The sequence below is a fragment of the Nanorana parkeri genome, unplaced genomic scaffold (genome assembly GCF_000935625.1).
Source record: "Nanorana parkeri isolate BGI_ZX_2015 unplaced genomic scaffold, ASM93562v1 scaffold376, whole genome shotgun sequence".
Taxonomy (NCBI): Eukaryota; Metazoa; Chordata; class Amphibia; order Anura; family Dicroglossidae; genus Nanorana; species Nanorana parkeri.
The window spans coordinates 535,496-554,262 of NW_017306644.1; the positions used below are offsets into that span (position 1 = coordinate 535,496).

At 45.9% G+C, this 18,767-nt stretch overlaps 1 protein-coding gene across 1 annotated transcript in view; it reads left to right on the forward strand.

The window, feature by feature from the left end:
- The window catches only part of PEX14 (peroxisomal biogenesis factor 14), a 117,932-nt gene that overhangs the window by 52,707 nt on the left and 46,458 nt on the right, over positions 1–18,767 (forward strand). The window contains exon 3 of the mRNA XM_018559036.1: positions 11,782–11,866. Within this exon, the coding sequence (XP_018414538.1) occupies positions 11,782–11,866 (85 nt within the window). The remainder of the gene's footprint in view (positions 1–11,781; positions 11,867–18,767) is intronic.

Genomic DNA, 18,767 nt, shown 5'->3' on the forward strand with positions numbered 1-18,767 from the left:
TAGAACAGTGAGCCGTGCCAGATGTAGGGTGGTTTGTTGTTGGACAATAACACATTGGCCCAGATGTGGTATGACCCATGAGCCAAATATGGTACAGCACATGCCCCGTATCCGATCTGGTGCGGCTTTTTGTTTATCTGCCCCAGATCTTGTACTCTGCATGCCGAGATCAACTGCAAGGTCATTGGTCACAGGGAAGAAGAAGCCGTCCAGATGAAGAGGAGGTCCGCCAACCCTTCCTCCTCTGCAGCACATAGTAACCTTCCTTGTGTTCCTCTGTTGTTCAGGAACTAAGCCATGCACCGTGTGAGTGAGATGCCAGCTACCTTGTACTTTTACCCCTTGGGGCTTGGGAGAGTTTGTGAGGGTCAATAGCTAACCTCTTACATATTAAATATATAGCTATACCTGCCTGGTGGGCATTATATTGGGATTTAGTTCTCCCTGGCAGCCATTGCATTTGGATATGCATCTACCTGGCAGGCATGACTTTGGCATACAGTAAGTTTGCCTGGAAGGTGTCTGCCCTGCAGGCATTATATATGGTACAATTGCCTGGAACATATCGTCCTGGCAGGCACAACAGTGGGGTATTCATCTTTCTGGCAGGCACAACAGTAGGGTATACCACTGCCTGCCAGGCATTATATATGGTACATTCGCCTGGAACGTGTCTTCCTGGCAGGCACAACAGTGGGGTTTACATCTGCCTGGCGGGCATTAAATTAGTGTATGGTACATTTGCCTGGAAGGTATCTTTCTGGCAGGCACAACAGTGGGGTATTCCTCTTTCTGGCAGGCACAACAGTGGGGTATTCCTCTTTCTGGCAGGCACAACAGTGGGGTACTCATCTTTCTGGCAGGCACAACAGTGGGGTATACATCTCCCTGGCAGGCATTCAATTTGTATATGGTACATGTGCCTAGAAGGTATCTGCCTGGCAGGCACAACAGTGGGGTATTCCTCTTTCTGGCAGGCACAACAGTGGGGTATTCCTCTTTCTGGCAGGTACAACAGACTCGGTATACATCTGCCTGGCAGGCATTAAATTAGTATAGGGTACATTTGCCTAGAAGGTATCTGCCTGGCAGGCACAACACCAGGGCATACAACTGCTTGGCAGGAACGACTTTAGGATAGTCATCACTTTCTGGCAGGCATCACAATGAGACTGATTCTTGCCTATTTGTAACCCAAATGATAGTTGTACTTTAGCTAATATACCCCCCACCTCGCTGAGGCAGACACTTGAACCAAAACGGAGTTGTTCCAGGCTGTTACTATCTACTGATTAAAGAGCTAAAACTGCTGACTGATTTGTGTGGAAAACAGTTCTGAACTGACAGCCAAGTTGCCTGGCACAGTTCACCCTGTCCCCAACTATTTATGTGCTTTTATATACCCCCTCCAGTTACATGATCTGTACGGCCTGTTCTATCTTTAGGTCAGTCACACTTTTTGTTGTAGAAATCACATTTTGTACAAGCGGCGGTAGCTGGAAGGCAAAGTGGATTAAACAGAGCAGAGGCTACAAGTGTCTTCGGTTTTTATGTTATGTCTTAGGCTATGTTCATCCCAGTGTAGGTAGTGGCGGCAGTGTGGCTTCTACATATTTTTGGCCAAAAGTCTGTGCAACTAAAACCTCTGATTTTAACGCATACTGTTGACAGGGCTACTTGTTTGGTTGCAGGCTGGCTGGCAGGCAGGCTGAGGCTGGGGAATTTTTGTGTTTTGTATTGTTGTAATCCTTCCCAATGTGCGCCCTGCCATAAAGGCCGGTTATAGATTCATGCATGTTCCATTTTTTCTAGTTTGACTATTTTGGGTTAGGGAGACGCACTGGGGTCCCAGCGTGCATTTTTGGTTGCTGGGCCTCCAGTGCGTCCCTGCACCTTATTAGGAGGAGTTGGCCACCTCCAGGTACACCTGCATGTAATTTATCAACTTCATTAATATGCTCACACTTGGAGACTCGGATACATAGAGTTAGGACCACACTTTGCAGAGGTGCATTGACGCGGCAGTGTGGCTTCTACATGTTTTTGGCCAAAAGTTTGTGCAACTAAAACCTCTGATTTTACGCATACTGTTGACAGGGCTACTTGTTTGGTTGCAGGCTGGCTGGCAGGTTGAGGCTGGGGAATTTTTGTGTTTTGTATTATGTTCATACCATGTCCGGACCAGATCTGGAGCACATACGCAAACGCGGTGCATTTTTGCCGCAATGTTGCCGTGTTCCGGTGCCATTTTTTTAAGCTTAAAATTAGATGCACCGATGCCAGTACTAGTATAGCAACTGCTCCAGTTTCTGTCTGCTCCAGTTTTGATACCCCCCTCCACCCCCCAATGAGTCTTCCTTGAAAGGCAGAAGACTTGGCTGATGCTGCCGTCCACAGTGCGGCGCTGCTGCAGGTCACATGACCTAATGTCTGCGCCTAACGCCAAGCAAAGTGCCGCTGTTGTCAGTTGACATGTAAGTTTTTGGGCTTTGGGGACACCCTCACCCTTCCTCCTTCATGGCCCAGTATTTTTCTAGCACATCTCAACTTTGTGTCTACATCTGGTTCTGTAAGCCGAATGAAGAAGAACTCCGTATGCACCCTTCTACACGTCTTTATCGGAAAACATATTTTTATGAGACTGGCCCAACAACGAAGGTTGTCGGTTGCTGGATATGCAAAGAACGAAATCTATGTCACAAATGCTTAACCACTTAACATGTGCGGCGTAATGGGAGCAATCGTCGTCTTCCCAGGTATGCGCACCTGACGCATGTTTACATGTGTGTATGTAGGGCTGGGGGGCTTAAAACATTTTTTTTTTTTTAAATATTTTTTTTTAATTCTTTTTTTATGTGTAACTTTAGAAAAATTTTGGGGGAAACTTTTAATTTTTTTCCTATTTTTTCCCCCCACTTAACTTTATTGCTATCACAGACGGGGCTAAGAAACCCCCTTATGTGATAGCAAAAGAAGTGACAAGTCCTCTTTATGGAGACATCAGGGGTCTCCCAAGACCCCTAATGTCACCTAGGACCCCCCTGAAGAAGCTGATGAAGCACAGATCTGCTCCATCAGCTTCTCTCCAGCATCTGAAGCTGGAGAGTGACACAAGAATGCGGAAGTGATGTAATATACAACACTTCCGCATTCTGACAGCGGAGAGGGGACCGGAGGGGGATCGTGAACCGACCTCCCTCTAATCCCCTCTCAGAGAGCCACTATGCTTGTCCCGGGCTCGCACTGGGACCACAACTGGAGCCCGGGACCAGCTTGACAGCGGGAGGGGGGGAGCCGTGGAGGGGTGCACATAACGGGACCCCATACAAGCGATCCCCCGGCTCTACAGCCGGCGGATCGCTTGTATGTTAACAGGCATCGCTGGCGTTTTTTAAATTATGTGTCTTTCCCGCTCGAGCGCGCCGCCCGGCGAGCACGAGTGGGCGGGACTAACAGGACGTGTATACACGCCCAGTTACATCCAAGAAGCTCCTGGCCGGCCGTGTATACACAACGGCCGGCCGGGAGGTAGTTAAAGGAGAAACTGAAACTGTCACACGTCGGCTCAATAGATCAGGAAGTGAGCGAACGCATACCATACTCGCTCACTTCTCGATCATCTCCCTGCAGAGAGCGGTTACTATTAGTCACCGCTCCCCGCAAGGATTCCCCCCTCCACGATACAATCCTCCAGCGCTGAGTGGAGGAAGGGACGGGGGAGGGGGTGGGCACAGCTGGCTCTGTCTCTAGATAGGCAGAGCCAGCTGTCAGTCACGCAGCTGGGCGAATCTCGACAGCATTGTGGGGATCCGTCCCGGCTGCGGCGGTCTCGGTATACCGCGAGCTGTAGCTTGCTATATACTGAGCTTTGGGTCACTGGAGGAGGTTAGTATATGTCCTCCTGTGACCCTTAAGAGAGCTATGGAAAAAAACACTTACCCCATTGTTCTTTTTTAAGTAGAATTTGTCTCTACAGACTCGATTCTGTAGAGAGGCCAATGACTCCACTTTCCTGCACCTCAGCCTGCACCGTCTTCGGTCAGCTTCCATCTTCTATTGCCGCACAGGAACCCGCTCCAAGCCGCCCTTTAACTTCCTGTGCAAGAAAGAAGGCTCAAGCGTGTTGTCTTTCAAACCGAGAGATCCCAATAAGAAAGGTTCCGTAATGTGATTTGCTTTATTATTGAGGCTGCAGGGAGATGTTTAATTAAAACATCTGAACTCAACTGAATTAAAGCTGAAGTTTAATCTGCTTATATTTTGCCTTCAATGGTGATGTCATTACTGAATCTTGGCTTCTCTATGCAATGTAGGCAAATCATGGCTGATGGTGTAGGTGAACAGACCCCCCCCCACCCCATCCCCCCACCCCATCAACATGTTAAATAAAACCTTTCCGTTTTCATTTCATACCTTATTTCAGACCCAGTGACGTCATCACCGGGTCTCCATGCTATGCTATGCAGTGCAGGCAGATCACGGCTGGTGGGAGGGGCTGGCAGGGTTCTGTACATAGATTCCTGAAAGCATCAATGCACCCCGGCCTACCTGGACCTCCATGACTGAAAGTACTGTGTTCTAATTCCAGAATGGGGTGGGTCAGAGACAGGCAAAAGTTTTGCACTTTGAGTCAATCAGACTTTATTGCTTTGCCAGTCTAACATGTTTCGAGCATTGGGAGCTAAATTTAAGGTTTTTAGGAAATTTAGACTAAGAGGAGAGAACCCAAGAAGGACCTAGAGCAGGGGTCTCAAACCTCCGGCCCTCCAGCTGTGGTGAAACTACAAATCCCATGATGCATCTCTCGTCGGGAGTCAGAATCTTGCAATGCCTCATGGCATTTGTAGTTCCACCACAGCTGGAGGGCCGGAGGTTTGAGACTCCTGACTAGAGCTGCAGCTAACGATTATTTTCAAAATCGATTAGTTAGCCGATTATTAAGTTCGATTAATCGGTTAATCGGATAAACTAAAAAATAAAGTTTAAAAAATGGCTCCAGTGATGGACTACTAGTTTGTATTGAGTGTAGTCCATCACAGGAGCAAGCTTGGACCGGTGGAAGTAAAAAAGAAAAAAAAAAAGATAGTGTGGTGTGCAATATAGTGAAATGGAAAGTGTAAAATTATACAGCAATGCATGCAGAATGGCAACGGCTATAGAGGACTACAAAACCCAGCAAATGCACATTTTACAGCGCAATGCAGAATACCGCCAGCTATAGAGGAATACAACAAATCCCAGCAATAGTACATAATAGCTGGCGGCATTCTGCATTGCGCTGTATAATGTACTATTGCTGGGTTTTGTAGTCCTCTATAGCTGGTGGTATTTAGCATTGTACCACTGTATAATGTACTATTGCTGGGATTTGTAGTCCTCTATAGCTGGTGGTATTTAGCATTGTACCACTGTATAATGTACTATTGCTGGGATTTGTTGTACTCTTCTACAGCTGGTGGTATTCTGCATTGCGCTGTATAATGTATTATTGCTGGGACTTGTAGTCCTCTATACAGCGTAATGCAGAATATCACCAGCTATAGAGGAGTACAACAAATCCCAGCAATACATTATAGAGCACCATGTGTGGGAAAGTGCAGTCTTCCAGCAACGTGCTTCTGAGATCGGACCTGTCTATCAGCAGCTGTCATCCCCCCACACCTGCTCCTCCTTACTACATCTCCCCGCGTCCCTGTGCCGATCGTGGATGTGGATGGGCAGGAAATGTGAGGCGGGGAGGAGGTGCGGCGTGTGGATGCGAGCGGGTCTGGCAGCGGCGAGCGTGAGGTGTGGAGCCGTGAACAGGGCCAACTGATCGGAAGGCGATTAATCGATTATTGAAAAAGTTGACAACTTTTTCAATAATCGATTATAATCGATTATGTCGATTAGTTGTTGCAGCCCTACTCCTGACCTAGAGGGCGTGATGATGCTCATTCATAGTCCTGTGAGAGTGCCTGCCTGACTAGTTGGTTTATGTGAACCAAAAGACGGGCTGAACAGGATACCAAATATTTCACTTACCGCTTATGTATTTAGGTAGAATCCTGCCTGATGAGTGATCTGTATAGAAAATAAATGTCAAATTTACAGCTGAACTCCGGGATCAGCAAATATTGTCTTCATACCAGAGTCCTGTGTAATCTTCCGGAATCTTGGCGAGCTTTGTGTATTTCTTCCACATCTGTGCAGTGATCCAGTGTGAGACTTGTAACTTCCTGTAATAAAGACCGGTCACTGCTGCCCTCTCTCCTTGTGCAGTGTGACTGGTCTTGTCTCCGCTCCCTCCTGTAATAAAAACCGCTCACTGCTGCTCTTTGTCCTTCTGCAGGGTGACTGGTCTGGTCTCTGCCCCCTACTGTAATACAGACCGGTCACTGCTGCCCTTTCTCCTTGTGCAGAGTGACTGGTCTTGTCTCCGCCCCTCCTGTATTAAAGATTGCTTACAGCTGTTCTTTCTTTTTGTGTAGTGTGACTAGTCTTGTCTCCGCTCCCTCCTGTAATAACCACTCACTGCTGCTCTCTCTCCTTGTGCAGGGTGACTGGTCTTGTCTCCGCTCCCTCCTGTAATAACCACTCACTGCTGCTCTCTCTCCTTGTGCAGGGTGACTGGTCTTGTCTCCGCCCCTCCTGTAATAACCACTCACTGCTGCCCTTTCTCCTTGTGCAGGGTGACTGGTCTTGTCTCCGCCCCCTCCTGTAATAAAGACTGCTCACTGCTGCTCTCTCTCCTTCTGCAGTGTAGCTGGTCTCGTCTCCGCCCCTCTACTATAGTTTCCTGTAGTGAGTGGGGCCTACTGGGTCCGTCCCACGGCTCTGCTCTCTGCACAGGGTATGTACAGCACATTGGTGATATCACTTTTACAAGGCAATATCTTTTTTACAAGGTAAGGCCTTTTCTGTGCCCGGAGTTCAGCTTTAAGCTATCCAATCCTAGAACATACTATGAGCAGATTGGACATTTTGTAATTGGTAAATCATTTTTACCGTTGCTCTGTTTGCAAAGTTTCAAATCCCGCTTCTACATCATCTGACATGGAGATCATTGATGGACAGGAGATTGAACGGAGGACGTTTTCAGCTCCATTCACCTCAAAATCTGTTTAGTTTTAATCTTTTGCCAGGCGGCATTTCTCTGTCCTTGCCGAACCATCTTCCGGCCGCGACGTCTAGTTTGCAGAAAGGCCGAGAACGCCGAGTATCGCAGGCTCTCCCCGTACCTGGCTGCCGCTGCTGGCATGATGTAGCCTGAGCCAGGCGTCTTTAGCGAGATATACAGCCTCATAATTAGCCTCCTGCTTTTCTCCCTGAGTGCTGGCATCAGCAGTGTGTGATGGCTGCCTCTGATTAACGGCCGCTGTGCAGCCATTTCCTTGTGCCACCGATGACCAAATTTGTCACTTCAGTTTTGACACAGACCTGATTTCTTGCTAAAACTTTGCTCTGCGGCTGCTGGCTCCATCCCTTAATGTCTCTCGGCGTTCGAGGCGGTGGGGCCCAAAAGGCTCTCATTAACGTTTTTTTTAAATATATATACACGTGCACCCCCTTTGCTGCGTGCGTGCCTGACTTAATCTAGAGCCTGAAATATATATAGCTTCCCTTCTCTGCGGCGTCCCCAGTGTAACTGTCCAAACCCCTGCGTCTTGCTAATTGTTTCCTGCATCTATTGTCATAGCTTTTGACCTCGGTCTGCGTCTGAGGTTAATGCGTATCCTCTCACATCAGACATTACCCTTCCCTGCTCAAATAATCCCGCCGCAGCAGTCCAACAGACTCTGCGGATGGTTGAAAGCGGTCTGTAGTGTTGAAATGTCAGTCCTTTTTAAAAAAACGATCGTGTCAGTTTCGGACGGTTGCTGGTAGACTTAAAGGGTAACTCCACTGTATATAAAATATATAATATGAAAAAGAATCTTAAAAAAAAATGAATATAGCGTATATAATTGTTGCACCAACCATTTTGTAATTTAATGTTATTAAAAATTACCTTTTAGCTGCCGTAATGATCTAAATCTGTCCAAAAAATGTAATGCAATATGGCGACCTGGAGGCGTTTCCGTACACAGTTGGTGTATGGAACTTCCCCAGAAATGTCACTTTCTGCTTCTGCGATTGACTGATTTTCCCAGAAATCTACAAGTATAATTTTGTCATCCCTTGCAATAGGATTTTCATTTTTAGTGAGATACACTCTAAGGGTTAATTACTACTAAAGGGATGCCGACACTGCACATACAAATTTACTATGGACGTACCAATATATCGGCCGCCGAAACTTATTGGCCGCAAATGGCACTTTTGGCTAAATGCCGAAAGTGCCATTTTCTGGCCGATACAGCGGTGCATCCTATTCTCTCCTCTGCGCTGCTCTGTGTCCCAGCGGTGAGGAGAGAAACTGTCACAGGCGGCCGAGTACTGCTAGCGGCCGGTGTCTCTCCTCCCACACCGCTCAGCCTCCTGTCGCAGATCAGAGGAGAGCGGTCACTGTCACATGAGGCTGAGCTCTCCTCCCTGCTCCGCTCGCCCAGCCTCCTGTGACAGCGAGTCAGGAAGGAGAGCGGTACAAGCAGTCAGTGATCGCTGAGTGTTTGTACATAACTGAGGACAGAGTATGGTTACTATAGCCTCAATTATGAATGACTATAATAAAAGCGTAGTTGTTTCTTTTTCTTTTATTTAACCGCCACAGCCTGTGAATAAAAGTCGTGTGAATGTGTTTAATTGTTTTTGAAGCACAGTTAAAAGTTCCATTTTAGATGTTTCTCGTTTTCCTGGAGTTCTGCTTTAAGATTCTCCGCTCTCCTTTTCATACTTCTTTCCGTCGCTTCATAGTCTCCTCGCGGCTTCCTTCCCGCTCGCATGTAAATTCACTTATCATGCTTTTTTAAGATGCCTTCCCTCCTTCTACCTGACATCTAAATTGCTTTCAGTCACTTGCTCCTTCTCCTGTTTTCCCTTAAATGAATTACTAATGACATCTAGCTCAATCATCCCCTCACTGCAGGCACTTTGAGAGTAATGTGCCCCATCCGAACCTTTTAACCTATTACTGAACGTATTTCCCAATTGAATCAGCTCCACCACAGGTGTAATAACTAATCATTTGACATACACCTGCTCTGATGTACTTAGCTGCTCGGGATCTGTGTTGGATGGCGGTAATTTCCTGTTTTATTGCGTTGTCCGATGGATCCGTTGTGCCTACGTTTGCCACGATTAGAGTATTTAGGGAAACAAGAGATGTTAAGGCAAGGGCCACGCACGCGGGGCGGGGGTCATGATGGACCCTGGGCAGCAGTCGGATGCCAAGGTATGTTGTAACCGTTTTCTCTCCAAGGTCCTTTTGGAGACAACCCATCACTACGGGATCTATGCATGAGTATGAGTGCGCCATAGTAAACTGTGAGAAGTGTGCCGATTGAAAAGCAAAGTTTAGTTAACTTGGCTTGATTCGGACTCTTGGCAGCATAAGAAACAGAGGTCAGAGGTTACAGGAAGTTGATGTCTTGTCAACTACTTGACCTGACACGCTGCAGTTCAATAGGCGTACATCTAGACATACAAACCATATCCAATAAGGGAGCTTGCGGTTGTTACTCTCAGCTACAAGGCTCTGTGCTTTCATATTTCATGTTAGGACCAGGGAGAAAGTGCGTGAAATTAGGAAATTGACCATCCAGGATCAGACTTCAGTTGACTCTTCGTCTGAAGGATCAACGTCACACAGTAATTTTTTTTTTGTGTTCAACAAATATCCATTTTAATGACAACCAATGTCATTCAATAGCAAGTACTTTTGGGGCCTCGCGACACACAGTAAATAATCAAAAATATATAGTGTATATATACTTTTTTGTTTGTTTTGGAAAGAGTAGTGACGGGAATCTGTCTCAATGCAGGGCCAAACTCGCAAGTTTTAAACAAAACTTGTATTTATTATTTTTTACTTTTTTTTTTTTCCCACTTAAAGGAGAACTATGAGGTGAGTGATTTTCACTCAACCTCATAGTTTGAGCTGACTATGTGATAGTTTGAAGGTGACAGGTTCTCTGTATAGAACCCGCCCTCCAACACAGAACAGATGTTCTGTGCAGTTCCTGACAGCTGAGGCAGGTGGCGCTGTGATTACAACGCTCCGGTCTCAGTGATCACACAGCGCAGACGAAGAAACTGCATGTGTCGGGCGATAGGAATTCCACACCCCTGCGAATCGGCATACAGTAGATAACGCGTATATAGCATTAGCAGTTTACTGTTTGATAATACCGAGGGTTGCTGTTTAAGACGCGATTTGTAGTTTTATTAATTTAAACGAAAAAAATGAACATAAATCACATAAAGATATTCAAAGATTATCGAACAATGATTCGAAAAAGGCATGTATGACATAAGAACACTCATGTCCAATAATATAAGACAAATATGAAGGATTGGAACAAAACGGAAGGAAGACAGTTAGACACGGGAATGACAAAGACAAACTCTGGTTATGGAATTTGAACTTATTCAAATCATATGGAGCACATGGATGCTACCCATTAAATAAGTGAGACAATAGACTTCAACGGTGTAGCTCAATGTCGCTCATTACCGGCATTGTAGCGCGATGTTGCGCTACACAAGTGTCACTTTTGCCCCGAAATTACACTCTCCACAATAGCAGGAAGAGGAATTATGTCACATCAAAGACCGCTTTTGATTGGATACAGCCCAACGTAGCAGCTACAAGGTCTCTGTGGTACAATGCCAAAAGAAGCGCTGCGTAGCGCGTCAAAATGTGCACTGTAGCTCAAAGTCGCTCTGCTGAAATTAGCTCTGAAAAACCTGTGAATGGGGTCTAAAACCTGATGATGGGAACCCTGTGTGGCCCTGAAACGTTGTTTTGTGACCGTCTGCAGCAATAAAGAAGATGGATTATTGACACAAGACATAGGTGTGCTGGTGACATTTATCATATATTTGGGGTCTGGAGTGGATCTCCAGCAAAAGTTGAGTCTACATATGTTTCGGATGATTTTGGTCAGAGTTGTTTTCCCCTTTTCTTCTACCATTCTACAAAGTGCTTGTGTGGTCAGCTTAAAGGAGAACTATGGGGTCAGGGCTTTTCCCCATAGTTCTTTTTAGGGTAACGGGAGGACACAAACTAGCGTCCTCCCGTCACCCTAAGCTCAGTATACCGCGAGCTGCTGCTATGAGACGCAGCTGAAGCGGATCCCGACAATTATGTCTGTATCCGCCCAGCTGCGTGAGTGACAGCTGGCTCTGCCTATCTAGAGGCAGAGCCAGCTGTACCCGCCCCCTCCCCGTCTGTACCGCCAGGCGGCTCTGGCAGGGCGGGGAGGGGGAAATCCAGCCCCTCCCCTGTCACGGCAGAAAGCCGTGACCGGATCAAGAGGTGAGCGAATGCCGGTATGTGTTCGCTCACCTCCCGATCTACTGAGCCGACCTGTGACAGTCTCATTGTCACAGGTCGGCTAGAACTATGAGGTGAGTGAAAAGCACCCCCCCTCATAGTTCTCCTTTTAAGAGTCCTTCGTAGAGTTATGAAACTTCCTGATGGAAGGACAAGTATGCGCTCACATAGGTGGCACCTTCCCCCCCTTGTAAATAACGTTAACTTGGAAAAAAGGGTCAAAAAGAGGTAAAATAAAGTGTAGTGAAATATAAAAAATGGATATGCACATAAGATAAATGTAAGAATTTTTTCTTGTGTGTGTCTTTTTTATCCCGCAAGTATGTGTAATGTTCCTGACAAATGTTTACCTTTTCTCTTTTCAGATTGCTACTGCGGTGAAATTTCTGCAGAACTCCCGAGTACGCCAGAGCCCTGTCGCCACCCGGAAGGACTTTCTGAAGAGGAAAGGTACAAAATGCCCCTTTTAGGTCTCGGCCGTTAAGAAAACGTTGGTTAATGAATGCTTAATCCGCCTTGTAGTGTGTTGTTATGGCTACGAGTGGTGTGTGTTTACACTACTGCTCCACGGGGAGCTCAGGACCCCCTGATGGTAAATGATTCACACTTACCGACAAAGGGAAAAGGAGGTAATGAGGGACGTTTGCCAGTTAGTCGTTATGCTAAAATGTAGTAATAATGGGCTTAATCATTCAATAGACTCTTGCAGAAAAATAGTGGCCTCGCTGATTGCAGCCAATTGGTGTCTTTTGAACTGTCTGATCCTTGCAGAAATAGTGGTTGATGTGGGGAAATATAGATGTTTCTTTTATCTGATATGTAGTGCCCATGTAATTGTTTTTTTATAGCTGCTGCCTAAACCCGTTGTGAGTAGAGGTGCACCGAAATGGAAATTTCAAAACCGAACCGAAATTTAAAAAAATTGTTAGGCCGGAACAAAAAATGTTTTTTAATTTTAATTTATTTTTTATAAACTTTGTAATTTTTTATATTTGTATATATGAATTCATTTTTTAGTAAATATTTTTATTTTTTTTACTTTACTCTTAGGGGCTTCGGGGGACATATTAGAGGTCTAAACAGCCCCCTGATATTTCCCTTTTAAAATGGAAAAAGAGATTGAGAACACGGAGTCCTCAATCTCTTTTTCTGCAGCCCCTGTTATCAATGAACAGGAATCCTCTGTACTGAGTGTTCCTGTTCATTGATAAATTCATTTTTTAGTAAATATTTTTATTTTTTTTACTTTACTCTTAGGGGCTTCGGGGGAAATATTAGAGGCCTAAACAGCCCCCTGATATTTCCTTTTTAAAATGGAAAAAGAGATTGAGAACACGGAGTCCTCAATCTCTTTTTCTGCAGCCCCTGTTATCAATGAACAGGAATCCTCTGTACTGAGTGTTCCTGTTCATTGATAACATGAGAACATTGTGTATTTACTATGACCACAATTATGAATGAACAGGAGGTGATGTAGATCACTTCCTATTCATTCTATATATTCATAATTGAGGATATATTCAACAGGCTATGTCCTCAATTATCTACAAACACGCAGCGAGTGCTTGTACCGCTCTCCGTCCTGCCGCGCTGTCACAGGAGGCTGAGTGAGCGGACCAGGGAGCAGAGCTCAGCCTCCTGTGACAGCGCGGCATGTCTCCGCCCACACACCGCTCTGCCGGACTGTGATAGGAGGCTGAGCAGTGTGGTAGGAGAGACGCCGGCCGCTCAGAGCACTCTCCTCCCACAGCTCTCGGCCGGCTGTCACACTTTCTCTCCTCCCTGCTGGGACACAGAGCAGCGCCCAGCGGGGAGGGAAGAAAGCAGGGATGCGCTGCTGTATCGGCAGGAAAATTGCACTTTCGGCATTTATCCAAAAGTGCCATTTTCGGCCGATATATCGGTGCATCCCTAGTTGTGAGGTGGTGGTAGGACATCAAGGATCATTCTGATCTTTAAGCTGTATTTTTTTTCCAGTTAAATGAAACCACTTAATGCTTCACTGTATTTATTATTACATCATTATATTTATTGTTTTAAAGCAGACCTTTAAACTCAAAAATCAAATTCTACCAATGCATCCCTCTATGTATGATGATTAATAATAACATGCCAGGTGTAAAATGCTGTGATTGTGAAATACTTACACCTGCAGAGCATTTACTTCCTGCTTTGAAAGGGCAAAATGACTTCAGTTTGGCAAAGCAATGCACGCTGGGATTGCCTTGTCATCAGCAGAGCATTGCTGGGAATTCTCAGGAGATTTCAGGGAAAGGCATTTTTCTCCCCTGAGATGATGTGCATGGTCACATGTCCTAGTCACATGTGCCAGAAATACAGGAAGTAAAAGGAGAGCTAGTAATCTGCCTTTAGTAAACATGGCCACTGTCAGAAGACTGGAGAAGAAAAGAGAAATAAGGAATGCAAAGAATACAAAGCCGGCAATTATCTAGAAGTGTCTGTTTGTAGATTGTCATTACTAAACATTTCTAAAGGTGTGTTTGTTGTTATTTAAAGATATTTGTAAAGGTCCTCTTTGCATGCAATCATTATAAGTAAATGAATTTGGCTTGATATCAGCCTTTTAAAATCTCCTCCTGTACCGCAGAGCTCAGAATGGAAGGGGGAGAAACAGCACAAAGATCCAGTCCGTTATACTGCAGCGCACATAGGCTAACATGGAACCTATTGATAGGAGGAGAGTGCAGAGTGACACATACATGAGCTCATCAGTGTGCTGCTTCTCCTTTCACGGTCTATTCTCGGGATGAGGGAGGGACAAGACCTGTAAGTGTTACCTTACAGCAGCAGAGAGAAATCAGGTCTCCTGTCCTGGCAGACAGGACTATGCTGTGTGGCAAATTTAAGGACAGGATGGACAGAAGTACAAATCCTTTGGCCGGTACCACAGCACCTATTTGTGTATTCTGCTGTTTGCCTGGAGTTCAGCTTTAACCTCTTGGTGCCGGCTCCACTGGCCATTTAGTGGGCTCTGAAAGAGGGAAGGTCAGCTTATCAATTATGTGATTGGCTGTCACACTGGTCACGTGATCGGGAGTCCATCCCAGCGAATCTTGATCTTAAACCGTATCAGGAAACTGTTGGCACACAATGGTGGGCCGCACCGCTGGCGTTAAGCCCCACCCTCCGGGGTGACCCATATATGCTGATGACAAATCAGTACATAAAAGCATGAAATGGTGCTCGCGGGAAAAATTTGGGTCCCATAAAATAGTTAAAGTAGTATTAAGGTCTGGGCGGTTTTTACCTTATTGCATTCTCTGCATTCCAGTAAAAACCGCCCATCACCTTTTTCTCCCCCAGTGCCCCCCACACTTACCTGTCAGCGACGCTCGTCCCCGCATCTGTTCCCGAAGTGATCCTCCGTTCCCTGTACTTCCTGGTTGCAGGGGGAGGATACTGATGGCAGAGGAGCCATAGGCCAGTTCTTCCATCAATCAAAGAGAGAAGGGGAGTGGCCTGCCACAGGGCTGTGTGTGTCTATGGACGCACACAGCCACTGCGCACACGGGTACCTCCATTAGACAATGGAGGCACCCGCACAGGGGGCGGTGGGAAGAACACTGCGGGGACCCACTTGAAAACGAGGAATTAAAAGATTTTAAAGAAAAACAACAATAGCCTCAGGCAAAGGTGGGCATCCATATAGGAAATATAAAAATAGGAGGGTTTAATCTTGCTTTTAATTCATAGTTTTTCCTTAAATTAGTAGAAAAGTTGAAGTGTTTTAGCTTTAGTTCTGGCATCCTCCGTACTCTTCTTTGTCGCGAGTGGAAACCTCGAGATTCCGTTGATCAGACCCCTCATCAATTAGTGAGGAAGTCGCCCCTTCCAGCCGCTGGATAAATGTCATCCACCGCCGGCCGTACAGTACAGATGGAGAGAGCGAGCTGGAAAAATCACCGTAAGGTCGCGGCGCAGTCATGCTCGGGGTCAGGGAAAGTCTTCCTACGATTGGTCTAATTAGCCAGCAATTGATCTGACTTCACCGTGTGCTTTAATGTAAGCATACATTGAGTGGCTCAAGTCGTAGCGTGATCTATACAGAGTATCGCTGTGGGCACATTACAGTCTTTCTTTCCTCATTAACTCTCATTTAAAGCTCATAGAGGGAAGGCAAAAAAAAAGAGATACGATAGATTTTTCTTGGCTTTCACACCGCCGTACCTATTTACGATGTAGCTGTCTGATCACGTTATCTGCACAATGGGATGAGGAGGCCTAGTAGAAAAATCTATGCCATCAACATTACGGCCTTTTACGTGACACCTTGGGTATTGTTTATTAAGTGTCTGAAGGAAATGGTCTTTATTACACGAAGCAAGCAGTCCGATCCGTTCTGGTATTATTTAAAGTGGACCCGGCATCAGACATATTTTATGTTTTTAAGTTCTAAGATAGGTGTCAGTGTATTTATTACCACTCACAGCATTCACAGTACTTCCCCTGCCTTCATAAGACTTTGGCTCTAGAAGAACAGAACCATTGCTGTTCAGGCATCATGCAGGGTCGGCATAGACTTTCTAGACTGTAGCCTGTATACCGGGGTAGCCAAACATTGGCCCTCCAGCTGTGGTGAAATTACAAATCCTACCATCCCTCTGCCTCTGAGAGTCTTACAATGCCTCATGGGACTTGTAGTTCCACAACAGCTGGAGGGCCAAAGTTTGGCTACCCCCTGCTGTATACTGTGACATGTCAGAAATGCAGACTTGTAGAGTTACTGATAGGTCCACTTTTATCTTTACTGGAAAATGACATCTGGTTGCTTGTAGCGTTTCCTTTATTTTTAAGACATTTTTAAGAATGTGATGCATTGTCCAAGCACTTTATATGGCTGAGAATGGTGCTTATTTGGTAATTCTGGTTCTTCATTCTTCATCATAGCAGAGGAAAGGATGTGGTCCACTGGCGGGTAGGTTTTCTTCTGCCGGAAGGTCTGTACTTAGCTGAGCACCTCTGAACATCTGAAATGCTCATTGTCACCTTCTGCTAGGTCATAAACATCACTTCTGACCATCTGAAATGCTCGGCCCTCTGCTAGGTCATAGACATCACCTCTGACCATCTGAAATGCTCGGTATCACCCTCTGCTAGGTCATAGACATCGCCTCTGACCTTCTGAAATGCTCGATATAGCCCTCTGCTAGGTCATAGACATCACCTTTGACCATCTGAAATGCTCGGTATCACCCTCTGCTAGGTCATAGACATCACCTCTGACCTTCTGAAATGCTCGGTATCACCCTCTGCTAGGTCATAGACATCACCTCTGACCATCTGAAATGCTCGGTATCACCCTCTGCTAGGTAGGTCACAGACCTCACCTCTGACCATCTGAAATGCTCGATATAGCCCTCTGCTAGGTCATAGACATCAACGCTGAACATTTAAAACGCTTGATATCGCCCCCTCTGCTAGGTTATAGACATTGCCCCATACCATCTGAAATGCTCGTTATCGCCTTCTGCTAGGTCATATACATCGTGCTGACCATCTGAAATGCTCAGTATCACCCACTGCTAGGTCATAGACATCACCTCTCACCATCTGAAATGCTCGTCCCTCTGCTAGGTCATAGACATCGCCTCTGACCATCTGAAATGCTCGGTATCACCTTCTGCTAGGTCATAGACCTCACCTCTGACCTTCTGAAATGCTCAGTATCACCTTCTGCTAGGTCATAGACATCGTGCTGACCATCTGCAATGCTCGGTATCACCCTCTGCTAGGTCATAGACCTCACCTCTGACCTTCTGAAATGCTCGATATAGCCCTCTGCTAGGTCATAGACATCACCTCTGACCATCTGAAATGCTCGGCCCTCTGCTAGGTCATAGACATCGTGCTGACCATCTGAAATGCTCGGTATTACCCTCTGCTAGGTCATAGACCTCACCTCTGACCTTCTGAAATGCTCGATATAGCCCTCTGCTAGGTCATAGACATCACCTCTGACCATCTGAAATGCTCAGCCCTCTGCTAAGTCATAGACATCACCTCTGACCATCTGAAATGCTCGGTATCACCCTCTGCTAGGTCATAGACATCACCTCTGACCTTCTGTAATGCTCGATATATCCCTCTGCTAGGTCATAGACCTCACTTCTCACCATCTGCAATGCTCGGTATCACCCTCTGCTAGGTCATAGACCTCACCTCTGACCTTCTGAAATGCTCGATATATTCCTCTGCTAGGTCATAGACCTCACTTCTCACCATCTGCAATGCTCGGTATCACCCTCTGCTAGGTCATAGACCTCACCTCTGACCTTCTGAAATGCTCGATATATTCCTCTGCTAGGTCATAGACATCACCTCTGACCATCTGAAATGCTCAGTATCACCCTCTGCTAGGTCATAGACCTTACCTCTGACCATCTGAAATGCTCGATATAGCCCTCTGCTAGGTCATAGACATCAACGCTGAACATTTAAAACGCTTGATATCGCCCCCTCTGCTAGGTTATAGACATTGCCCCATACCATCTGAAATGCTCGTTATCGCCTTCTGCTAGGTCATATACATCGTGCTGACCATCTGAAATGCTCAGTATCACCCACTGCTAGGTCATAGTCATCACCTCTCACCATCTGAAATGCTCGGCCCTCTGCTAGGTCATAGACATCACCCCTCTGACCTTCTGAAATGCTCGGTATCACCTTCTGTTAGGTCATAGACATCGTGCTGACCATCTGAAATGCGCAGTATCGACCTTTTGCTAGGTCATACACATCACTACTGAGCATCTGAAACGCTCGGCCCTCTGCTAGGTCATAGACATCACCTCTCACCATCTGAAACGCTCGGCCCTCTGCTAGGTCATAGACATCACCTCTCACCATCTGAAACGCTCGGCCCTCTGCTAGGTCATAGACATCACCTCTCACCATCTGAAATGCTCGGCCCTCTTCTAGGTCATAGACATCACCTCTGACCATCTGAAATGCTCGGTATCACCCTCTGCTGGGTCATAGACATCACCTCTAACCATCTGAAATGCTCGGTATCACCCTCTGCTGGGTCATAGACATCACCTCTACATTTTTGGGGGATTTACACTTTAAAAAGGTATTGATCGCTATCTTTTTTTTTTTTTTGCCCTTTAACCATTTAAAGTAAAATTGAAGGTATTTTAATTTTTTTTTTAAGGAACAGGTAAGATAATGGTATATTTGGGGGTGTTTGAAAGCCACCAAAAAAGCTGTTGTTTTAGTAATGTCTGTCGTGGGATGTTACCGTGGTAACATCATAGACTTCCAACGTCTCCGGAGAGTCATCCATTTTGTATCTCCCCTCCCTTCATACTTAATATTTCAGCTGCTCATA